The 22,786-nt window shown below is 37.5% G+C and overlaps 2 protein-coding genes across 2 annotated transcripts; one reads left to right on the forward strand and one right to left on the reverse strand.

Moving 5' to 3' along the window:
* Positions 1 to 1,617: 1,617 nt before the first annotated feature.
* Positions 1,618 to 18,009, forward strand: LOC131298444 (histone-lysine N-methyltransferase, H3 lysine-9 specific SUVH4-like). Its single transcript, XM_058323917.1, has 16 exons — positions 1,618 to 1,749; positions 2,367 to 2,828; positions 4,797 to 4,862; positions 5,241 to 5,300; positions 6,124 to 6,178; positions 6,309 to 6,415; positions 7,477 to 7,653; positions 9,125 to 9,223; positions 9,582 to 9,680; positions 10,437 to 10,486; positions 10,582 to 10,670; positions 12,913 to 13,084; positions 14,491 to 14,596; positions 14,681 to 14,863; positions 16,607 to 16,837; positions 17,526 to 18,009. The coding sequence occupies exons 2-16, from the start codon at positions 2,391 to 2,393 to the stop codon at positions 17,637 to 17,639; spliced, it is 2,046 nt and encodes a 681-aa protein (XP_058179900.1). The 5' UTR covers positions 1,618 to 1,749; positions 2,367 to 2,390; the 3' UTR covers positions 17,640 to 18,009.
* A 682-nt stretch (positions 18,010 to 18,691) lies between these two features.
* On the reverse strand, positions 18,692 to 22,472 carry LOC131298449 (uncharacterized). Its single transcript, XM_058323924.1, has 2 exons — positions 21,914 to 22,472; positions 18,692 to 19,883 (listed from the first exon to the last, which is right to left on the reverse strand). The coding sequence occupies exons 1-2, from the start codon at positions 22,349 to 22,351 to the stop codon at positions 18,969 to 18,971; spliced, it is 1,353 nt and encodes a 450-aa protein (XP_058179907.1). The 5' UTR covers positions 22,352 to 22,472; the 3' UTR covers positions 18,692 to 18,968.
* Between the last annotated feature and the right edge of the window lie 314 nt (positions 22,473 to 22,786).

The following is a 22,786-nucleotide window of genomic DNA, read 5'->3' on the forward strand; positions in this document are numbered from 1 at the left end:
ATTTTCTATGGGCTTTAGCCCGTTTAGGAAATACTTGCATTTTTCCATTTTACGTTAAACTACCAAAATACCTAAGCATTCTTACCTTTTTACCAATTTGCCCTCCCATTTATTTCCCCTTATCTGCTCCTCACCTGTTCGTTAACACCACCAGAGATACACAACACACAGATCTGCCCTCCCATTTATTTTCCTTCATTTCGTACTTTGTTTGTTTGTTGTAGGGGATGTTTGGGAGGCTCTTTTTTGCATTTTCTGTTTTCCCTTTTCCCATTTCGGCTGTTTGGCTGAAAAACAGAGAACTCATTCTATGAGAATGGATTTTGAGATTTGAAGAATAGAGAAGAGAAGTGAAAAAGAGGTCTGGAGGAGCTTTTCCCATTTTCGGTTTCCCATTCTCGTTCAAAAGGTACACAAAAAGACCACCATACCCTCTTAGTTTCACCATAATCCCCCAAAGCCCTTCCATGAATGTTATCCTCTCACCAGTAAAGAAACCCCACTCCAACTCTCCGACAACAATTACTTCAAAATTGAACTCCACTACCCGATCTCCACAACGACGGCAAAATCAAACTCCACGACAATGACGGCAACATCGAACTCAACGGCAAAATAGACGATGGGTTTGAGATTTGATTTCAATTTGTCGGTTTAGATGGGTTTGAGATTTGATTTTAGTTCATCAAAATATAGAAGACAGGTTTGAGATTTTACGGCAAAATAGAATATGGGTTCTCCCTAACCATTTGATTCTAGAAGTCAGATCTCAAAGAAATGCGAGGAACATACTAGGTGCTAGTGGACCAGACTCTATGTTGGCAAATAACCCTAACCATATGGTTCTTGAAGTTAGATTTCAAAGGGGAGAAGATGGGTTCTTCGATTTGTAGAGAGAGAGAGAGAGATGGGTGATTTTTAATTAACAGTAGTTTTATGACATGGGTAGAGGCAACATAGTAAAAAATCAACTCATAATTCATTTTCATCCAATATCTCCCAAACACTACTCCCGTTGTAAAATATATTCTGCACATATCATCCAAACACTCTACTAGATTTAAAATACATTCTGATCATAATCTAAAAAGTAAAAAAGCTGAAAATGAAAAGTCAAAAAGTAGGCTCCCAAACACTTCCGTAGTATTATTATTTTTGCATTGGTTCGTACTTTTCCAAATAATAAAGACCAAGGGCAATTTGATAAAAAATCAACCCATAATTCATTTTCATCATTCATCTACCAAATATTAATATTATTGTTTCAAAATATATTTTGCACATATCTTTCAAACACTCTTACCATATTTAAAAATGCATTATAACCATAATTTGAAAAGCTCAAAAACCAAAAAACTATAAATGAAAAGTCAAAAAATAAGCTCCCAAACACTTTTGAAAACCCAGCCTAAAATTTCGCTGGGATAGTAGTGGGCCTACGTTGGGTTTTCGGCCCACGGATCAATGGTAGGGCCCAACTCTATCAAAAAACAAGCGGGATTTCTCCCGCCCAAAGTTAAAAACCCTTTTCCACCTCGGGATATTAAATCCACCCCGGCAGATCACCACCGTACACTTGTAGGACTACTATTGACGGCCGGACTCCCACTTTAAGGCAACTCCTCTGTCTCTACCAACGGCACTCCTCACCACCCACAAATTTGAATTTCATCGCAAGCAGCTTCGTCATAAAACCCTACGCCGTTTCCCCTTCCGGCGAGCGCTCTCTCTCTCTCTCTCCTGCAACAGGTGATTCTCATTAATGCTATGAATACATAGACCGAAAGGTTTGGAGTATTTAGCGATATCGATATTAGACTCTGTTTTTTTTTTTGACCGGCAATATTAGACTCTGTTATTAGAGCCTGTAAATTGTGTTCGATGTAAGTAGAAGGTTTACTAGTAGTATTTCTATGAGTCTCCCTAGGTATTGAAAGGTCTCGTCGGAATGCGTGTGTGTATACAGATTCCAGTGAGTGGTGTTCTGGTTTTACTTTGAATCTGATATATGCGTGCGTCTGTGAGCGTGCGTCTTGTGTATATCGATGCACATGTTTGTACTTATCAGTACTAGATGCATTCACTGGACAATAGATGTTTTGACGCTTTTGAAAGTGAATCGGTTCCCTTTCCAACTGTCCTTTTGACTACTTTGATGAAGACAGAATTAATATGTTAACTTTCGCAGTAGTAGATTAAGTGTTTGAAGATGTGAAACAGGTACATTATGAATATTGAAATAAACTGTATTGAACTTCCACTGTAGTTATTGGCTTCTTTTTGTTTTGATTAATAGCATGCACAGAATCTCCAACTTCAAACCGTGAATATATCTTTCATTTCTCGGCTTTGATTTTCCTCTGCAGATTATATACCCTGCAGTTTAAAGGATGGTGGTTCCGTCGCCTCACCGTGGAAGTACATGTGAAAATGGTATTAGTACCAGCTTGAGTACTGGCAATGGAGTTTCAGAGAGAAGGACGAGTCGTAGGTTACAGAAATTGCAAAGCCAAAAGGCAGTTCCTGTTTGTTACAAGGAAGATCCCGTGGATAATATAGAAGAGAGAGTTGGTCGGAAGAAAGCTAAAGTGGGGAAACAAAGAAATCAGAATTCAACCTCTGTTGTTGAACCGATCGTTGTTGATAACAAAACCCGCGAGGATAACGACGTGGTTTTTGGGCCCAAAAATGATGGGTGTCATGTTGCGGCAATGAGCGTGGGTTTGACGGAGGTTGCAGAGACAAGTGCCAAGGGCGAGAAAAGTGCCTATGCCTTAGTTACCGACACACTGAGAACATTTAACAAGCATTACCTTCTCTGTGTGCAGGTTTATTCTATGATACATTTTTTGATCATACGAGTACAAGAATGCCTAGCATGTTGTTTATCTAGCAAATTATTTAATGCTTCAACTAAATGCTAGACTGATACATAAGTAAGAGATATACACCTGCATGGAAAAACATAGGTATCACCATTTTATAAACTTTATAGGAAACCCCCTTGGTGTTGTGTCAATTGCCAACACTAAAATACATCTCGGTTTAGTGGGGAGTTAGCTGGTGTCGCATCAACAATTGAGGCCTCAATCAGTCTACTTGCTATTGCAGTTTGTATAAGTCTTTTGTTTTCTACTCCATGGTTAACAGTCGAAATATTTGTCACTTCAGTGGAATGAGGAAATTGCAGTATTGGAATCAGAACCGAATGATGACATAGGTTTGGTCCAAAATCAAGGATCACGTACGCGGAATAACTACAAGTGATTAGTTGGCGATGAGTATTTCGGTAGAAGATGGTTGATGCTGCTTAGATTTATTTGGACATGTGCATCGAGGGTTATACTGTTGGGGGACATGTTAGATGGACTAGGGTACCAATATTGGCAGTTGCACACGTGACTTCCCTAAACCTGATTCTAAGGATACTGTAACATGCCTCCAATGTTAGGGGTTTGTGTAAACATCTTTTAAATTCAGATATGTTGCATGTTGTTTTCTATTGTGATATATGACGATGCCAAGTACTTAGGAATTAACTAAGTTAAATGGGAGAGGAGAAGGGAATCTTTAGTTTCTATACATGGGAGAGGCTAGAAAAATTTCCTTACCATCAAGGGTGATCTTATTCTTCTTCTTATCACCGTGCAATATTCAAGGATCCAAGTATCTAACATGCTATCATGCTATGGGGGTTGGATGCGTGTTTCGCTACCTTTGCTTGTTACGTCCAGTTGTCAATAAAAGAGTGTGTGGAATGTTGGTAGTAGTTAAGAGAGCCTATTGCATGGTTAGTTTGTTGTACTTCAAAATTAGACTTTGTTCGTTTAAGGGTTTTGGATTTTTGATTCTAACCATTATGCTATTTCTCTCGAATCATTACTCTCATTTTTCTCTCTATCTTTCTCCAATCATTTTTCTATTTCCAATCATTACTCTATTTATCTCTACACTCATTACCTACAAATCCAAATCCAAAATCCCAAAATGAACGGGGTCTATGATTATTTAGATATTTCAAGCGACTTACTTAGATCCTGTATTTATTTGGCTCCAAATATTGATACATAATAAAAGAGGTTTTAGGGGGATACCACCAATAGACCAAAGGGACTACAAATCTGCCTTATGAATGAACATGTTTTTGGTCCTTGGGCTAGCTAAGTATGCCTAAGTTAGGGGGTGTACTAGAAAGAAAATTTTGTTGTCTTAGACTCTTAGGTTTTCATTTGTGAACATTTACTTGGTCTTTTGACCATTTGTTACATGGTTTGCATACTTATTGCCAGGTCATGCTCTTTCCTCTTTGTACAATGCTTTATTGGAAGCCTACCTTATTTTGATTGTGGTTAGAAGCCAAGATTGTTTTCGCTTTTAATATAATGTTCTATTTTTGAACGGCTACATACATGTACAAGTGCATGCAAAGTCACGCTAGATTGCCTCTAATAAATATTTATTTCAATCATTTTTGTTCTCTTTAGCTCCAATCTATGTTTTTTCCTTTTTATCTTTTCACACTTTCTAGGGCATTTGATTAGATCACCTTTCAGCTAGTCTATATAATACATTCAAGACCTTTCATTGAGTTTATTATTAAAATTCTTGGAAAATAATTTTGGCCATCTATTCTTAGATTTCACTCTCCTTTTTATTGTTTTATCTAAGCCTCTCGCGAGGGAAGTGCGGGTGACTTAAAGTGGAATTTGTGTATTTTTTTTATTATTAATAATTGCCTTTCAGTTAAGGAGAGAATAACTTCCTTTATTTTGTTTCTTTATTAATCTTCCTTTCAGGAAGAGGAACGAAGGGGTCAACAAGCTGAAGCGCATCGAAAGACAACCAAAGGTTCAAATTGTGAGGTTAATAACTACTCTTACTTTTTATCTCGGTGTTAGTGGATGTGTATTTGGTTAGCACGTTATACAACTCCACTAATTATATGCTTTGCATTTTGTAACCATTTTTGTAAAACTTTTTTTACGGTCTCATCTCCTAAAATTTGAGTGTTGATTTGATTTTTTTGTATGCTTGTCAGCTAGACTTGATTCCTTGTTACATTCAAGACTATTTTGGTTATTGATATTTCCTTCATTGAAATAGTAAACGGAATTGACTTATGTTATTGAATTCATTTGTCTCTCTTGCTGTAAAATGAAGTGCACGAGTGTGAATTTCACAAATTTCATATTAATTAATTCTATTAATTCTATTTAGAGTTTATATCTAACATTGTGCAGAAAGGGAATGCACCTGAAAAAAATATATCGAGACGACCTGATTTGAAGGCAATAAAGCAGGCAAGTCTTTTTTCCATGTGCCAATATCAATTGTGGTACTAATTTTTTGGTGTTCCTTTCTTAGCTTCTCATGACATTACATAATTTTGACTAATCTAATCTGATTATTTTCGTAGTTGCCATGTTTTGATGTGTAAGATTCTCTCTTTTTACAATGACTATATAACACTGAAATTAATGGGCCTGAGCATTGTCTTCGCTTCATCAAGACACAAGAATAAAGTTCCCATAATATACCCTTGTTTATGTGGAACAACTCTTTATGTAAGTTCGAACTCAATGGATGTACATTCAGGGCCAACGCTATACATTGAGAGACGGAGACCCTAGGCGAACTCACAACATGGGGCCCTTTCTATTTTTTATCAAATTAAAAAATGAATTATTCAGAATACACACACATGCATCATTTTTTTTTTTTGGGGGGTCATTTGAGCTCGTAAAAACACTTAGATGAAGCATATCGAAAAACATCAAGAAAAAATGAATGAAATAACAATTAATTTTGTAACCTTTTGGGCTTTTTTTAAGATTAAAAAAGATTGCATTTTTACCTGAAAGTATAAGTAAAACTATTTATTTGGTAATGTAGGGGGAAGTCTGAAGTTCATCACTTGTTCTACCATTGTTGACTTTACAAAAAGTTTTTGTGTTAATTTATTTATTTCATTCAATGTCTTTCAGAAGTAGGTTTCATGTCTATGTTTTATGATAAGAATTGTGGTATTATCTTGTGGATTTCCTCTTTTTAATGGGGAATGACTATGTCCATGGCAAGTGTAGTCGGTAAAAACATTAATACCGTCACCAATTTTTTTGGCAGATGAGGCAGACGAATGCTGTATTGTATCCGAAAAAGCAAATTGGTTCCATTCCAGGTTGGTTGCCTTTGCTTTTACATTTCTGGTCACGGGTGAAGTTTAATTTTTTTGGACTTGGTTGACTTTAGTACCCAAATTACAAAAATTTGAATTGTAAACTAATGTGAGTTTGCTCGTGTAATGGTAGGTATTGATATTGGGCATCAGTTCTTTTCACGGGCTGAGATGGTTGTCGTAGGTTTCCATAGCCATTGGTTGAATGGGATTGATTATATTGGGGAAACTGCTAAGAAGGTACTACATCACGATGAAGTAAATGAACCACTTCTTGGGTCTTGCTTTTATATGCTCTGCTCCTAAATTCTTTTGTTATGTGTGTAGTTCAGAGATTCAAACTGCGCATATGTGCATGAGTTTATTGTTCTATGTGGTCATTGTCAGCTATCAATTTGCTTGTCAAAACATGAGAATGTTAGGTTTTGAAAAAGTGTCGTGTAGATTAGGGAGGATGTGGATATTTGTCTAAACCTTATGTTATAAAAAAAATGTGGAGAGTCATTATAGGCGTAGTTTTATTGTAACCTATTGCAGATTGCATAATCTACATTATGCTCCAATGAAATCCACATTTTTCTCGGATGATTATGTAAACTGAATAGTCTTTGATTTATGACTATTTGGTTATAGCTAGAAATTCAAATTTAGTTTTGGGCAGTGCTCAACTTTCATGAGTTACATTATCCTCCAATGACCCATAATGCACATTCTCTTCGAACAATAATGTAATTAACTTGTTTTCAATTTATTATTATTTGGTTATCGTTCAAACTTCAAATTTCTGTTGCGGTCAATGATCAACTTTCTTGAGTAACATTAGCCTCCAATGATACATGACCCATACTCGTCTTGAATAATATTGTAAATTGATTGGTGGTGCAACTTGAAAGACCCGGCCCAATAACCATTAAGGTCTTGGGTTCGAGTCTAAGCACAACCGCTTTGTGTATTATTACCAAAGGTTAGGCTTGTCCTCCTCAACATTCCCTTTCTCAGACATCTATTAGTGGGTACCAACTGTTTTTTTTTTTTTTTAAAATCAAATTTCTTTCTTGAGCTTGTTGGCTTTTGTAGGTTTCATCTTCCTACCCCTTCACGGTTTCATAGATAGTCTAATATTTGCTGAATCTTGAGCATTTTGTCTACACTATGAAACCACAATGCTTATCAAAACAATATTATGCATCAAGAATTGCAAAGTACGAAATAGTTCCTCGATTGAGTATCAATCTGATCCTTAATGGAAAATGAAACATTCATTTATTTCCTCATTGATCTTTTTAAATGGAATTTTGCAGGATTACCCCCACTATACATTACCAGTTGCAATTGTCATTGTCATATCTGGGCAATATGAGGATGATCTTGACAATTGTGAAGATGTCGTGTACACTGGCCAAGGTGGGAATGATTTACTGGGCAGGAAACACCAAATAAATGATCAAGTGATGAGAGGTGGCAATTTGGGATTGAAGGTGTGAATCTTTGGGTTCTTAGTTTTCATTGTAGCGATGATATGCCACTTGTTTGTATCTGTGTTACTCCATATGTTAACTAGTCCATTGAAATGAGCTCATGTAGGTTTGTAGTTTCTTTAACCAGACATTTGTGAGCACATTCTTTCTTTTGTCCTCTATAAGTTGTCATCAGTACTTTATGGGACATACTTGTGTACTTATTCAAAGCAAAACTGGACATACGTCTTTCAATATGGAAGCAAGTTCATTTGTGCTGTACTACCTTTGCGCATTTGTAATGAGGATAAGGTTAATAATGTGGGTGTTTGTAAACCCTTGGTAGATATTAGGCACAATTTTGTCCCGTCTATGTGGTCGGAGTGTGGTGCATTGATAGAACAAAGGGTTCCTCGTCATTTTTGAAAAACAAAAAACAAATTCTAGAGAGTGTGTGAGTGAGTGTTGAGCCGTATATGGTGAGTGTCTAAAAGATCCTTCTTTGTTTTGGGAGGACTTGTTCCAGAAGGTGAATAATACTGTAAGGATAGGTTCTGTGACCCTTAAAAACTATGCTTGTGTTAGGCTCTCAAGGGTTGAGTAGTGTACTAGTGTGATATGTTATCATGGGCTATGTTAGGCTTAAATGAGCTGCAGATGGTTGCCATTTGATGCAGCGTATGATGTGTTAGTGACAGACACCGCTTGCCTTGATTTGTTTGTCATTTTGACATTGGTCCTAAAATATGTCTAGGGTGAGCAACTGTAGTGCTCTGTAAACCATCTACCTCCATCATCCACTTTCCAAGTCATTTGATGAGCTCGAGTGACCGTGCTTCAAGACAAGGTGCTTCTAGAGGATTGGGCAATTGCTCAAGCAGGTCCTTCTTGCTTGTCACACTCGACTAGGCATACGGTATTGGCGTAAGCATACGGTACCATGGCTTTATGTGGTGGAACAAGAACCATGGCTTTTATTTGGAAGTAATATGTGAAAGAAAACTTGTAGATAGTCTTTGTTACCCGGTTAAATGCTTTTCCAAATATGCAAGCTTTGAAATTTCTTCATAAAACACGTTGTCCCAAATAATTGAAAACATAACTTGTTTATTTTCTTTTTGCTTTGTGGTGAATGGTTATTACAATCTAGTGGTGTTATTGGTCATACAAGCACCCGGTAAAATGTTTTTTTCCTTCTGCAAATAAATAAATCATATGCAATAGGTATCTTTAAAAATTATAAATAGATTCGAAGAGATATATTAGTAGTGTCTACACTTGGTGTGCATATTACTGGCATATGGAAATTAATGACGCATATGATCAAAACTTGCTTATATTGTGGGTGCATAAAAATTGATCTTAATTTTCTACTCTTTTGGCTCCTGTTTTTCCTTGGGATTTGGGGTTTGGCAATGTCGAGGTTGTATGAGTTTTTATTGCATTATCCACTTAAAAAATCTCTTTCATGACTTATAATATTCAATTGCAGAATTGTATGAAACAAAATGTGCCTATTAGAGTCGTACGTGGACATCAATCTAAGAGTAGTTACGTCGGCAAGGTTTACACCTATGATGGCTTATACCAGGTAATTGACAGTAAGTTTATCCTTGCAATTTTTTTCCTCTGTTATTCAGTCAACTTCTTCAACTCTCTCATATTTGCCTTTTTCATTGTGGTGGCAAAGTTATGCTCTTGTTTCAGTCATGTATGATTAGGCAAGTATGAGTATGCAACTGTAGTAACTTTTAAATGGTCATTTTTACCTTTTCTCTTTAGTTTGGGAGGGGAACAAATATTTGGAATTGGATATTATTGTTGAAGATATTGGCGATTTAGTCGTTACTTTATTTCCTTGACATATATTTTCAATATTTTCTTCCGTGTGTGTGGTCTCTACTTCACATATATTTGAGAACTACAAGAATCTTGCTTTGTAATTTCAGGTTGTTGATTATTGGGCTGAGAAAGGTATATCAGGCTATACTGTTTATAAGTTTCAACTGAAGCGGTTTAAGGGGCAACCTTTATTGACCACTAGCCAGGTTTTGTAATTTTCCCTGCAGTTACTTATTAGTCTTATTCACCACAAGAGATAATGAGGGCGGATCAGTTTCTCCAGAATTATATGCCTGTAACTAATAATATTCCAATATTATATGTTCACATGTTTCTTCTCAAATTTTAAGTAGCCCTATCACAATATTGTATCGAAGGCTTTAATTTTTGCAGTGCAAGTTTCTAGTCTAGTTCTCAAGACACTTAGATTAGTAAAACAAACGCATCATGGATAATGGGCAAATGTCTTATGGCACCATGTTGTTCCCTTAAAAGGTCCAGATTCTTGAGTTGGACATCCAGTTTTTGGACTTTATTCTTTATTGTTCAAGGGAAGGAACAAATATTTGGCTCTCACAATTGAAGGATTGACGTCATAAGCATATTCTCTTCTTTTTATGTTTATAAATCCTGCTCAAGGTGAATTTTGGGAAGTAAAATTAGGGAACGGATTGTGATCCGAAATACATTTGAGGCTAATTATAGTATTATACCGATGTCCCCTGAAATCTATGACAATTGCAAGTACCATGATATTTTCTCCCTTGCATATACTCTTCATGTTTGTTCTTATACATATGCAATGACAATGTATGAATGTGCTCGTAAATCCTTTCGCTGATTGTTGTCGTTAGCATTAAATAACCCATCAATACATTGCCAGTTGCTTATGTGCACAAAGATCAGTAGTAAGACTTTCTTTGGACTATTTCATCATATTTCTTGTTGAACACTTATTTCAGGTTCAATTTATTAATGGCCGAATCCCTAACTCAATTTCAGAAATACGCGGGTACAAATAGGACCTCGTTTCAAATAAATGGATGATATAACTCTGTAATTGATTTTTTTCAATATGAAGTAACTTGAAATTATCTGTTTGTTAAGGTTGGTATGTAAGGACATTTCTGGTGGCCAAGAGGACATTCCCATCCCTGCAACCAATTTGGTTGATGACCCACCTGTTGCACCTACAGGCAAGTTTGAACTATTCCCTGCAGTGTGGGGAGGAAATAGTGCAAATTTATCTTTTTGTAAATAGTGTTTGTTCATTCCTTGACTTATCTACTAGATTGTGTTTTCAATTGAAGGTTTTGAGATTTTTTGGTTGCTGTGAAAAATGTCTCCTTTCTTTTTATCAACTCCCAAGTCCAAGCTTCTCATTGATGGTTATTTTGTGTGTTATTTAGCAAATGGAGCCAACGTAGAATTGGTCTGAAGTGTTGAATCTAGAAATGGTGGAGCTGAAGCTCCTATTAAGTGCTGATGTCTGGGCGACAATGGTAGAAAAGTGTTGAATGACTTACCCTAGGTTTTTGTTTTTTTTAGCCTCTTTTCTTTGGCCTTTCTTTGCTCATCAAGATTTGAGTTAATGGCCTTTGACTTAGCCCACCTTACCTATCGTTTTCATGATAGCCTTCAACACTTTCCTTGAAAAAAAACGAACTATAGGGCAGGACGTAAAAAAGATACGCCGAAGGTGCAGAAAAAGAGAAAAAAGGGCAACTTAGATGAAGAGGACTGCTTCAAGGAGGGATCTTATCCCTGTTAGAGTTTGTCCTATACTAATTCATTATCACCTCTAAAACTAGTTTGTCCCTGTTAGATGCTTTAACATGGTACCAAATGTAGGCTTTGGGAGGCTTTTGGACATTTTATCCGTTGTTGATGTCTTTACTGTTTGCGGCTTTGCGCCTTAAGTGCACCTCCTTTGTTATTTATCCGTTGTTGATGTCTTCATGTGCGAGTCATGGGTTGCATGTGCGGGAGAATGATAGATATATCTCCATCTATTGCCTAATGGTTTTGACTTTTATGCTTTAACAATCCCCTCTTTCAAGAAGGATCGAGTTAAGTAGCCAGTAGGGAGGGGGACCTGATAGATTTGATACATCGCATTGAGAAGTAGACATATAGAGTTTGACAACTAAGCTTGTATTCATGCACCTTAAAACCTGTGAGAATAAAAGATTTGGTACTGTGGCAGTTTTTTGTAAGTTTGTATGTTATATATGGTTTATAGAATGAAGGCTATGAAGCTTATTTCTTTGTACTTAACCTAAGAAGCACTTGTATGGGCATCGATACCTGTATTAGTACGATATGGGTACAGCTGGGGCATTTATTACAATTGTATTTTTATAATTTAGATCAATGCATTACAAGTAATTATTGCACTCTAAATAAAGGGTATAGCTAAATCACTTGGGCAGTTACGACTCTAACATCAAATAATAGTTGAACACCAAACTTAATGGCGCATTATGGTTAATTGTCATTATACTAAAGAACATATAGACCAAAATTGTCATTTTACAATCATGCAAAGCATAGAAAAAAGAAATCTTATTAACTTAGTTTCATTTCTGTGTTGGGTACGGCTTGATATATGGTGGGGTACTTCTGTGGTCGGACGGAAGTCAAAGGGAAAAGCTTTGGTACGTGTACCCATACGGGTTTAGAAGTACCAAACAAAGTACTATTACCCAGATACGTTATGGGTATGAATACGTTGGGGTTTTTGGAAGTACCCGTGCTTTATAATATTTAACTTAATAGCATAGAGTTGTAACAAGATCCATTCTAGATTTGAAAGCTTGGATCAATCTGAAGCTATTTGAAGGCCAATGGGTTTTAATTGGATAGCAGTCGAGTATCCTAATCCTTCGACCTACTTGATTCAATGTCTTTGGTTTTGCAATGGAACTCTCACGGCCAGTCTCCTACGTAATTGTAACTTTAGCCCCATTAATTCTTCATTTTAAATGTAACCATCCAAATAAATCTTCGTGTTAAAAGACGTTTAGAATGGATTGTACACCTCTCAATGCATCCATGTTTGTGATTCTCTCTATTGATAACTTGAATTCCGTTAAATTTTGTAAGTTCAAGTAGCAACATTTGATGTTGGTTAGCGGCGATTGGGTTGTTGGTTTGAAGTGGGGTGCCCCTTTGTTGGGCTTCTCTGAACCAACACCATATACTTCACTAACTGATGTCCGATGCTTCGAAATCCCATTAAGGGTAGAGAAAGAAGATAACTGGCTATTACTTCCTTAGTATTAGTAATTAATTTGGTGCCCCTTCGTTGCTAGTGTACAATAATATGTTGTCTGTTGGTGTGCTACAGGTACCTATCTTAATTTTGATGAAATCATCACTCTATGTATGTTGTGTTCTGTGACTTCGATCTCAATTTTTTATTGGTAAAAACATTAGGTTACAAGTACTTTACAAGGCTCCAATTGGCAAAAGGTCTGAGGCTACCAAAAAATCTGTCGGCGCCCGGATGTGGCTGTAAAGATGGCTGCATCGATCCTAACCGTTGCGCTTGTGCTAAACTCAACGGATCGGATTTTCCGTACGTTTACATGAAGCGATTTGGTGGCAGGTTAGTACAACATGAATTACAGTTTATGTTTCAAAATATACTTGTAGATTGCGTCTAATGCTTATAAGATCTAGGAGATTGTTTCCACTTGTTGAACGTTTGTTGGTTGATTTTTTTTGTGAAATTATATCGTTTAACAAAACTCATTGAATTTTAGTACATTTTGAGGTTTTTGTTTGTTGCTCCTTGTGATTATCATTAAAGTGGTTTCCTACGAGTAGGCCAATGTGTGTTGGTCAAAGAGGGAAGCGATCATATAAATACTGATCACGTTGATTGGATTATGATCTCTGTTTTTTCTATCTTCCCCCATCCCGTATCCTTCTATCTCTGCAAAGTATTCTATATTTTGTTCTTGGTGCTGCATCAGCATGTTAAAGCTAAGACAAAAAGTTTGTCTTTCCGTGAATACATTGCATATTGGATTCTTTTGTAGTTTGTTCAGCTGTAGGAACAACCGAGGAACAACCGAGATTTGAGTAATTTTTGGATTTGATTGATTGTCTTATGGTTCATTAGACCTTTGCCAGGGTGAAAGTTCTGGTATAAATCTCCTTCGTTCCAACACGTATGACATTCTTTGCAATCAAAGTTAAGTTTTATTGTTTGCCTATTCGAAGCCTTGGTTTCAATATCACAGCAGCGCCAAAAGGATAGGAGAAAGGCCAAGAGGACGTGATTTTAACCTCTAAGAAACAGTGTTCTAAATGGCGGCCACCGAGGCCGCCTAGGCGCTTGGAGGTACCCTGCCGCCACGCCAATACCCCTTGGCGTTTGATTTGGCGGTGTTTGGCGGCCGTCTAAGCGGCCTTGGCGGCCTCGGCAATTTGGCGCCCAGGGAGGCTTGGCGGTGTTTGGCGGCCGCCTAGGCGGCGTTGGCGGTCTTGGCGGCATCATCGACGTCTTTGGAGGCCTTTGGCAGCCTAAAATGTATAGTATTAAACTAATGTAGATCAAGTTTTGGAAGGGTATGGAGGAGAAGAGTTAAAGAAAGGAGATGAACTTTTTGCTACTACTTAATTTCATTTGGGTTTGTACATTAAATTTTGCATTATGGTTATGTAGAACTTTGAACTTGTATTATGGATACATAGAATATAGTTTGATTGGATAATGGTTTGTTAAAATTAAAAAAAAAAAAAAATGCCGAATTGCTTGGCGGCGTCTAGGCGGCCGCCTAGGCGGCTTGGCGCTTGGAGTTGGGTCTCCGCCCTATTAGCACCAAGCGCCATTTAGAACATTGCAAAGAAATGCATCATTTGCTGGCATTAAGCTGAGGGTCGTGAATTCACATAGACTCCTGGATATGGCTTTAGATATAGGCAAAGCAACAGAGAGAATAATTGCTTAATCTTCTGTTTATTAGTCACTACTTACCTGATGGTTGTGTTTCCATGTATTTACAGATTAGTAGAGCCCAAGGACATTGTGTTTGAATGCGGCCCAAATTGTGGTTGTCCTCCCGAATGTGTCAACCGGACGTCACAGAGAGGGATCAGATTCCGTCTGGAGGTTAAACATAAACAACTCTACGTACATAGTTTTGCTACTTGCGAACTTGCATTTAGTTTGATTTCTATATTTTAAATTCATCAGGTTTTCAAAACTCCAAATAAAGGTTGGGGTGTGAGATCTTGGGATCCTATTCCTTCCGGATCGCCCGTTTGTGAGTACATTGGAGTTTTAAGGAAGACCGATGAGCTAGATTCTGCTGTCGAGAACTATTATGTTTTCGATATTGACTGTCTTCAAACTATGAAGGGGCTTGATGGAAGACAGGTATGTTTATGGCAAGTCGAAAGGACTTGAGAATAATTTGCTTTTATTTTCCCTTTCTTTTGCTGAAGTTCTCTCTGTAGTGAAACAAGTTTCCTAACTATTAATTTTTATCATTATTGAGATGCAGAAACATTAAACTTTCACGTTGATATATTGTAGCAGAAATTTTGCAGTTCATCACTTCCACGTTTATGAAGGGGCTTGTGTGTTTTGTTTGAATACTGCAATAGGGTAACGATCATAGATTCACAGCTTAATACCCAAAAAAAAGATGAAATAAAATCAAGACTGACAGCTTTAAAACACTATTACCACCGAAAGCAGAATCCTTAACATCTAAAACACCAACATCCTAGTACTATTCCTGTGTTTTTTCACTTATTTTCATGGAGACGAAAACTTCTCTCTCTGTTTTACGTTGTAGAATTGCTCAGTTGTATAGTTCACAGCTTAATACCCAAAAAAAAGATGAAATAAAATCAAGACTGACAGCTTTAAAACACTATTACCACCGAAAGCAGAATCCTTAACATCTAAAACACCAACATCCTAGTACTATTCCTGTGTTTTTTCACTTATTTTCATGGAGACGAAAACTTCTCTCTCCGTTTCACGTTGTAGAATTGCTAAGTTGTATAGTGTGGTAGGAAAGTGGTGCCCCCTTGTCACCTTCCATGTTTTATGCAACCCAGGGGAAAGGGAGATAGTGTGATGGGCAGAAACCGTGTCTGCAGTGATTCTAGATTGCAAAAGATGAAGAGCTTACCTGAAGCTGATACCGATACGCTGTGCCCCTTTACCATCATTCCGAATTTTGAAAGTCGAAAGATCGTTGTCCATGTTAAAAAACCAAGTTACGAGATCATACGTTTTCCAAATTATTCTTGCTAGATGAGCTTGAATCTGGACAGAGGGACTTTAAGCATTATGGAACTTAATGCACTATCATTTTTGGGAAACACGGCAAATAAAGGTGGAAAGAAAAGGTTTTGGTTTGAGGGACACGACATATCCTTGTTTTTCTTGCTAGGAATTACAGAGTTGGAAATTGTTTGTGTACATGTTAGTTGGCAGTGACTTAACTAACTCAGGTCAACTATGAGATTACCAGAATGAGTTCACTTTGCTTTTCGTTTACTCCCTCTGTCCCAAATTGCTGGTCCCTTTTACACAAATGACCAATTGATTTTTAAGTGATTACTGTTTTGCCCTTTCTCTTTCTCTACCATTTCTTAAAACTCGTTGTATTGTAAAGTAGGGGGCAATATAGAAAGGTCAAGTATAAAGCAATTATACTGTTGTATTGTAATTAATAAGTTGGATTCCCCAAAAGGGACGAGCAATTTGGGACGGAGGGAGTACAATCCAAGACCAAAGTGGTGGTGTTATGGAGAACTCTTTTCACTCCCAAAAAAATAGGTTTCATGTGGGTATTTTTTTTAACCGCAGGTCTAAAATCGAAGGGTTGGTTATAGTTGACGGAAGAAAGCTTAAAATGTGAATTTTCAATGACGACAAAATTGTTTGCAACTTTCATAAGGTCCTTGCATTGCCTTCACTCCTACAATGCCCACTTATACGTACTCTGTGGGTTTATTCTTGCTGCTACTAATTTTTTTTTCTCATTTAACTGTAAAAGATACTGACATAGAGTCCTTATGTGCTTGTCACTGTGCCATACATATCATAGTTCCTTTTTCTTTTGGTCCATTTCATTTGGGTTAACTGTTATATTTTTAACAGAGGCGGCTGCGAGATGTATCTATACCTGCACACATGGATGAAACTGGTGATGATAAATCTGAGAGCATACCAGAATTTTGCATTGATGCATTTTCCTCGGGGAATGTAACCAGATATATCAACCACAGTTGCCAACCCAATCTTTTTGTTCAGTGTGTTTTGAGCGAGCACCACAATATAAAGCTGGCTAGGATAGTTCTATTTGCAGCAGATAACATACCTCCATTGCAGGTTCTCTCTCTCTCTCTCTCCACCCCAAAATTTCTCAAGTGCTTGTTCCTGATATTAAATCGTCCATTTCTGATAGACAAGAAGTTATACTACCTTTAGAATGTTTACTGATTCTGGCTAACGTCTATTCTTTGTGTACCTATACAAAACCAACAAAAGTGTAATGTTGAAACCTTAGGAATTAATTAAGTCAGTCATGCTTTCCTTGGCATATCTCTTACAGGAGTTAATCTAGCCTACCCCGAGTAGTTGCAGGCTTAGCCTGTTGAGGTTAGATTGTCTACATGAGATTGAATGGCTTGTATACTCTATGTGCAAATATTTCTCATCTGCATGAAGGTATTAGCAAATTCATTGTTTTCCAAATGAGTTTTTAGTTTCTTTAGTATAGTCACCCTCAATTGGTTTTTGATCGGAAGCCGTTGCTCAAAATGCTAATATCCTGTGGATTCGAATATTACACTTGATTTGTCCATTTTAGCAAACTTCTAGTAGTTTGTTACTCAACCAACTCTCTTGTTCACATTCCCCATGCCCAAAGTTCTTGTTGTCCCCTTTTGCTGCAAGGGCTCAAGGATAGTCGTTTACAGCACAATTATACCTCAAAGAATGTTTCAATTTTAGACTGCTTGGATTGTATTGACTGGACTATGTGATGTGTAAAATTTTTTTTTTCGTTAAATTGCAGGAGCTTTCATATGATTATGCTTATGACGTTGACAGTGTGGTCGGTCCCGATGGCAAGACACGACGAATAGCGTGTTATTGTGGTGCTCCGGATTGCCGCAAACGCTTGTTATAGGTTGTGGGTTGGGAAGAGTCGGTTTTTGAAACCCTTTTCTGGCTGCCGCTGCGAAACGCAGAAAATTATTTGGGGTAGAATTTAGCAAATATCTAGTGACTGTAATTTTCTGTTAGCTAAGACCTTTATCAATTTGGTTCAAGACTTGAAACCAGGCCTATTGATGGTGTTAAATGGTGGCCCTTATGTGGCAAAAAATGTAATTACAACATTGGGTGAATGTTTGGATGTAGGATTATCGAGGAAAATGAGGGGAAATTAGTTACTTCAGCAGTAGTCAGGTTTCTTCTCATTATTCTATGCAACAAACGGCAAGTTATCTTTTCAATTATCAATAGTGGATTGCAGATTATAAGTTTTAGGATTACAATCGAAATGTGTAGAAGGATTGATATCATACTAAATTTTGTTGGAAGGCATTTTGTGAGTGAAAATATACTAGTTAAAATCCCAAGAACTCTTCCGGGGATGATTTTTGAATTCTGTATTTTCCTGTTCCTTTTTCGTAATGTATTCTGACAAAATGAATTTTAAAATTGGCTCTTAAATACCAAATGCAAATATGCAAGCTGATTACTTGGGCTGCCTCCGTTTAATACTTTTTCCATCTGATTTTTGAATTCTGTATTTTCCTGTTCCTGTTCCTTTTTGAGTATACTTTTTCCATTTCCATTTAATACTCCCTCCGTTTTTAAATAGTATTGAGTTCTATTAGATGTGGAAAAAAATTAAATTTTTTAATGAAAAATATGCATATTTTGTAACGTCTAATTTTACGCGATGAACACTTATTTAATAACGGAAGGAGTAGTTCTTTTATCGAGTTTGTGTAATTTTTTAATTGATTATATCTTGTAACTTTTGATAGTTTATATAATTTAAAAAATATTATTTTATAAAACTAATTGAAATATATCAAACAAGATGCGTATTAAATATATAATTCATTATCAATTTACAAATGTAACTAATTTTTATTCGGTTAGAATAAAACGGACTATTAAATGGAGATGGCGGTAGCATTATTTCTAATTCCGAAATATTATGATACATGAAAAAAGAAACATAAAAATGTCCATGAAAGAGAATCAACGGTTAGAATTTACACTGATTATGTGTTAGTAAATGGTAAACATAATAAGACCAGTAAAAGGAGCTAAAGATGCCCACGTACGGGTCTCATGACAGTGAGTATATTGGCACAACATTTATGAGAGGGAGCAAGAGAGGACTTATAGGAAAACATGTTTTCTTCAATGAAGCATCCGAAAATTCAACAAACACCAAAGAGCGCTGCACAGGATTTGCGAGATGAATACCCTGATTCAATCAAGTAACAGGCTCATCCAACTCTATGTCAGCCTTTGTTCGGTATTGTCGACCTTGTCTCTGCAAGCTGCTATTTTTAGTTGCCACCTTTTCTGGTTCATCTTCCTCCATTTCGCAAACTTCACTTTCCGGTACTTCCACAGCTGTAATGACAATGGCAGGGCCACCTTTCTTGGGCATAATCTCTTTGCCAACATCTCCCTGGTTTTGCTCCAACTCGTTGCCATTTTTCAATGAAGCGTCACCAAGCTTCTTTTTTGGAGTGAAGGCTATGGATTTTGGCAGATTACTAGAAGTGTAATCCTGCTGTGGTTCCGTGCTGTTGGAACTCTTCTGCTGATTGAGGAAGTCCATGTAAGCTTTCTGGTTGGATTCTTCATCACTATCACTTGATGAGTCGAAAGTGTAATGTGTGTATTTCGAAGGGTTTCTAATATAATCCGGAACGACAGAAAACTCTTGGGGTGGAAAAGATGCTTCTGATTTTTCAGCTTGTGTTGAACAATTACCCATCACAACATCTTTAGTTCCTTCATAATCTTCCTCACAATCATCATTACATCCGGGGCCGAACCGGACCCGTTTCTGTGTTTTCAGGTCTACCTGATTTTCCTTCCTCTTCAGAATTGATTTTGGGTTGACGCCCTCTTCTATAATTTGAGTATTTGGAACAAGTAGCCCAGTATCAGAAACTTGCAAAGAGCCAAACTTTCCGGCTGCTTCTGCATCTTCTTGCAGTCTGAGTTTTGCTGCCATGTGATTTGCACGAGGGTCTCTTGAGGCATCCTTAAATGTATTAGGAAGCTCATTGTAGAAATTTATATCAGTCCAGTAGCCAGTGATATCCCTCATGTACAAGCGATCATCAGCCTTTTCCATGCCTACAGCCACTTTGTCATATTTATCTTCCTCTTCCTGCATAAGAAACAATTTTAACAATTTAATAATCAAACTGATAGTCACAACAAGGGTACAAATTAAATGAACCTAGTGTTGCACACTGGAAGGAGAGCATTCAAACTCTTAGCCTTGGGCAGCAGAAGGGACAACTTAGGAATATGACCAAAGAAAAACCAAATGGATCTCCTTCAAGTCCAAGATATTGCAATGAATCTCCAAAAACACACATCTGAAAGACTTTATGACTGTTGGATTCCTGATTAGACATTAAAAATCCACTTTATGGATGCAAACTTTGTCATTGAGATCCATAATAAAAGATCAATGTATCATTAAACAAGGATAGTCATGCATGTATAAATACAGGCTCATGAAATTACTGTGTACGGCTGAATCATGTTCTGATTATATACAACAGATTTCACGATCATTGTCCTTCGCTTTGTCAAATAACGTTGACCAATATAGGGCCCCTCACAGACCGCAGACCAAGTTAGACCAGGCATACAAATAGTGAACACCTCCTTTTTATAAGTACATCAATTGAAATTGTTTATTGTCTTGATGGTAAGTGTTATCTCCACTACATTCCTACCTCATGAGCGAACAACATAAGATCCAATGAGGATACCCTTAAACTTTTACAAGCTCAGAAGCAACAGCTTCTCAGTCATCCAGACAAGAATATAGACAAGTATAAATAAGGACCTAAAAATGGCATTCACCAAACTCTGAAAATCATATGACTCGACGCATGTTGTTGTTTGTCAGCGAGTGATTTCACATATGCATGATGACAGGTAGACTGTCTCATCTTATTCGTCATAGCAGTGGGTCAAACTTTGATCTACAATCGTAAGTGTTGGAAATGGAAGGGTCAAGTGACAAACTGCCAAGTTGATGCTCCTCCCCTAAGTCCACACTTTCAACAGTTGTCTCAGTGAAAAATACAAATGGCCACTGTCACTCCATCACCTACCTCTGAAGCAAAGCTCTTCACATTTGAACATGAGGGAATTTCGAGACATCAACAGGCCAACTCTGTTTTTTTGAAAACTACTGATATTGACAGGGTTCAACTTGAGTTTGAATCATGGCTTATCACTAACATCCTTACCCTGTTTTTCCTGTTTGAGCAAGATTCAGTAGGAAATACAGGAGTTCTTCGTCTTCTGATCTTAAAAACAACCGGTACTCAAGTTGTCTATGACTCTTAATCCATGGATGCAATTGTTCTTTAAGTTAGACAAACCCATTGAATCCGAGTTTGCAGCTATTACTAACTTCCACCCTCCTTCCGAGTTTGCAGCTATTACTAACTTACCCCTAGGAGGGGGTCGTATATCAGATTCATTCTACAAGACCTCACTGAAGCTTCATGAAACTAACTTGCAACTCATTGTTTTAGAGGCAGATTATGTAACAGGAGATAACAATTATACCATGAGTGTTAGCTGTATTCAACATACAATAAGCACACTTCTTCTAACCCCAAGGGGTTTGGCCAAGTGATTATGAGAAAGCAGTAAGTGATCCTCCATGACCTCACAGGTTCCGTGCTCACAGAGGCCAAACACTCCTAACTTTGGGGCCATTGGAGATTTGCCTAGTCGTTAACTTTAGGGCCCCGAAATTAGTCGAGGTGCGAGCACGTTGGCCCGGACATCCAATTATAAAAAATGATAAAATATGCACACTTCTCTATATGTGTATGTTGATGCAAAAAAGAAAAAGAAAAAGAAAGCCATTTCTCACCAATAATACTAGCGACACAAAACTACACCACGACAACACCAACCACAGCCGCCTACGTATGATTGGTAATTAGAGGACAACCACTTTAAAACTACCATCAGTCATGCAGTGCGACGGAGGAGGGTGTGGTTGGTGTCGTGGTAGAGTGTTGTGTCTTCTAGCATTAGTAATTTATCACAAGCCAAATTACGCTATGAACAAGCCAAATTACGCTACCTAACTGAAGAACACAACAAAATTTGAGACTCAGAGAGAGAGAGAGAGAGAGAGAGAGAGAGAATTGAAAGTACCTCGAAGTCTAGAGTGCAGTCTAGGCCAATAGATGATCGAATATCCCACTCTTCGTCGTTATAATCATCTGGTTTGACCAATTCACGCTTCTTCCCTTCCTCCTCCTCCTCATCGTCATCAACGCCATCATCATCGAGGTCTTCAAGGTCCGCCTCGATCTCTTGCTTAAAACCAACGCGTCCGGCTCGCGGAGGGATCTTACTCCGGTTCGCGAAGAATCCGTCGAGGTTCGGAGGGTAGGGTTTCGGCTCGGCGTCGTTGAAGCTGTCGTCCCTCTCTCGGTTCCACTCTTTCCTTTCTAGTTCTTCGTCTGTGAGGCTCCACAGAGAACTCAGCGACGGCGACGCCGCCGTATTCGATGATGAAGAAGAGGAGGAAGAAGCAGAAGCTAGCGAGCCGAAGGTCTTGTCCACGCGAACTCTGAAGCTTTCTTCCATGGTGGAGTAATTGGATGATTTCTTCTGAAACGGAGTTGTAAAGATTAGGGCTCCTTCACTTCAAAATCTCTTGTAGTGGAGTAGTTCTTTGGTTTTTGTTTGGCTTAATTAATTGCATTTTTCCCCATGAACTATTATTCTTTTGAAAATGATCCCCTCAACTAAAAACTGGCGGCTTTGGAACCTATGGAAAAAGAAAGGAAAGAAAAATTAAAATTTCTCTCTCTCCTTGTTTGGTTTACTTTAAAAAAAAAAAAAGTGAGAGAAAAATAAGAAAACAGAAAAAGTGAGAGAAAAATAAGGAAACAGACATCTTGAGTACAATACATTTTCCTCAATTCCCCCCCCCCCCCACAAAAAAAAAAAAAAAAAAAACATTTTCCTCTATATTCCCCTCACACTTTTCTTTCTTTAACTATTTTTCTTTCATTTCGA

Source organism: Rhododendron vialii, chromosome 8a, assembly GCF_030253575.1.
Source record: "Rhododendron vialii isolate Sample 1 chromosome 8a, ASM3025357v1".
Taxonomy (NCBI): domain Eukaryota; kingdom Viridiplantae; phylum Streptophyta; class Magnoliopsida; order Ericales; family Ericaceae; genus Rhododendron; species Rhododendron vialii.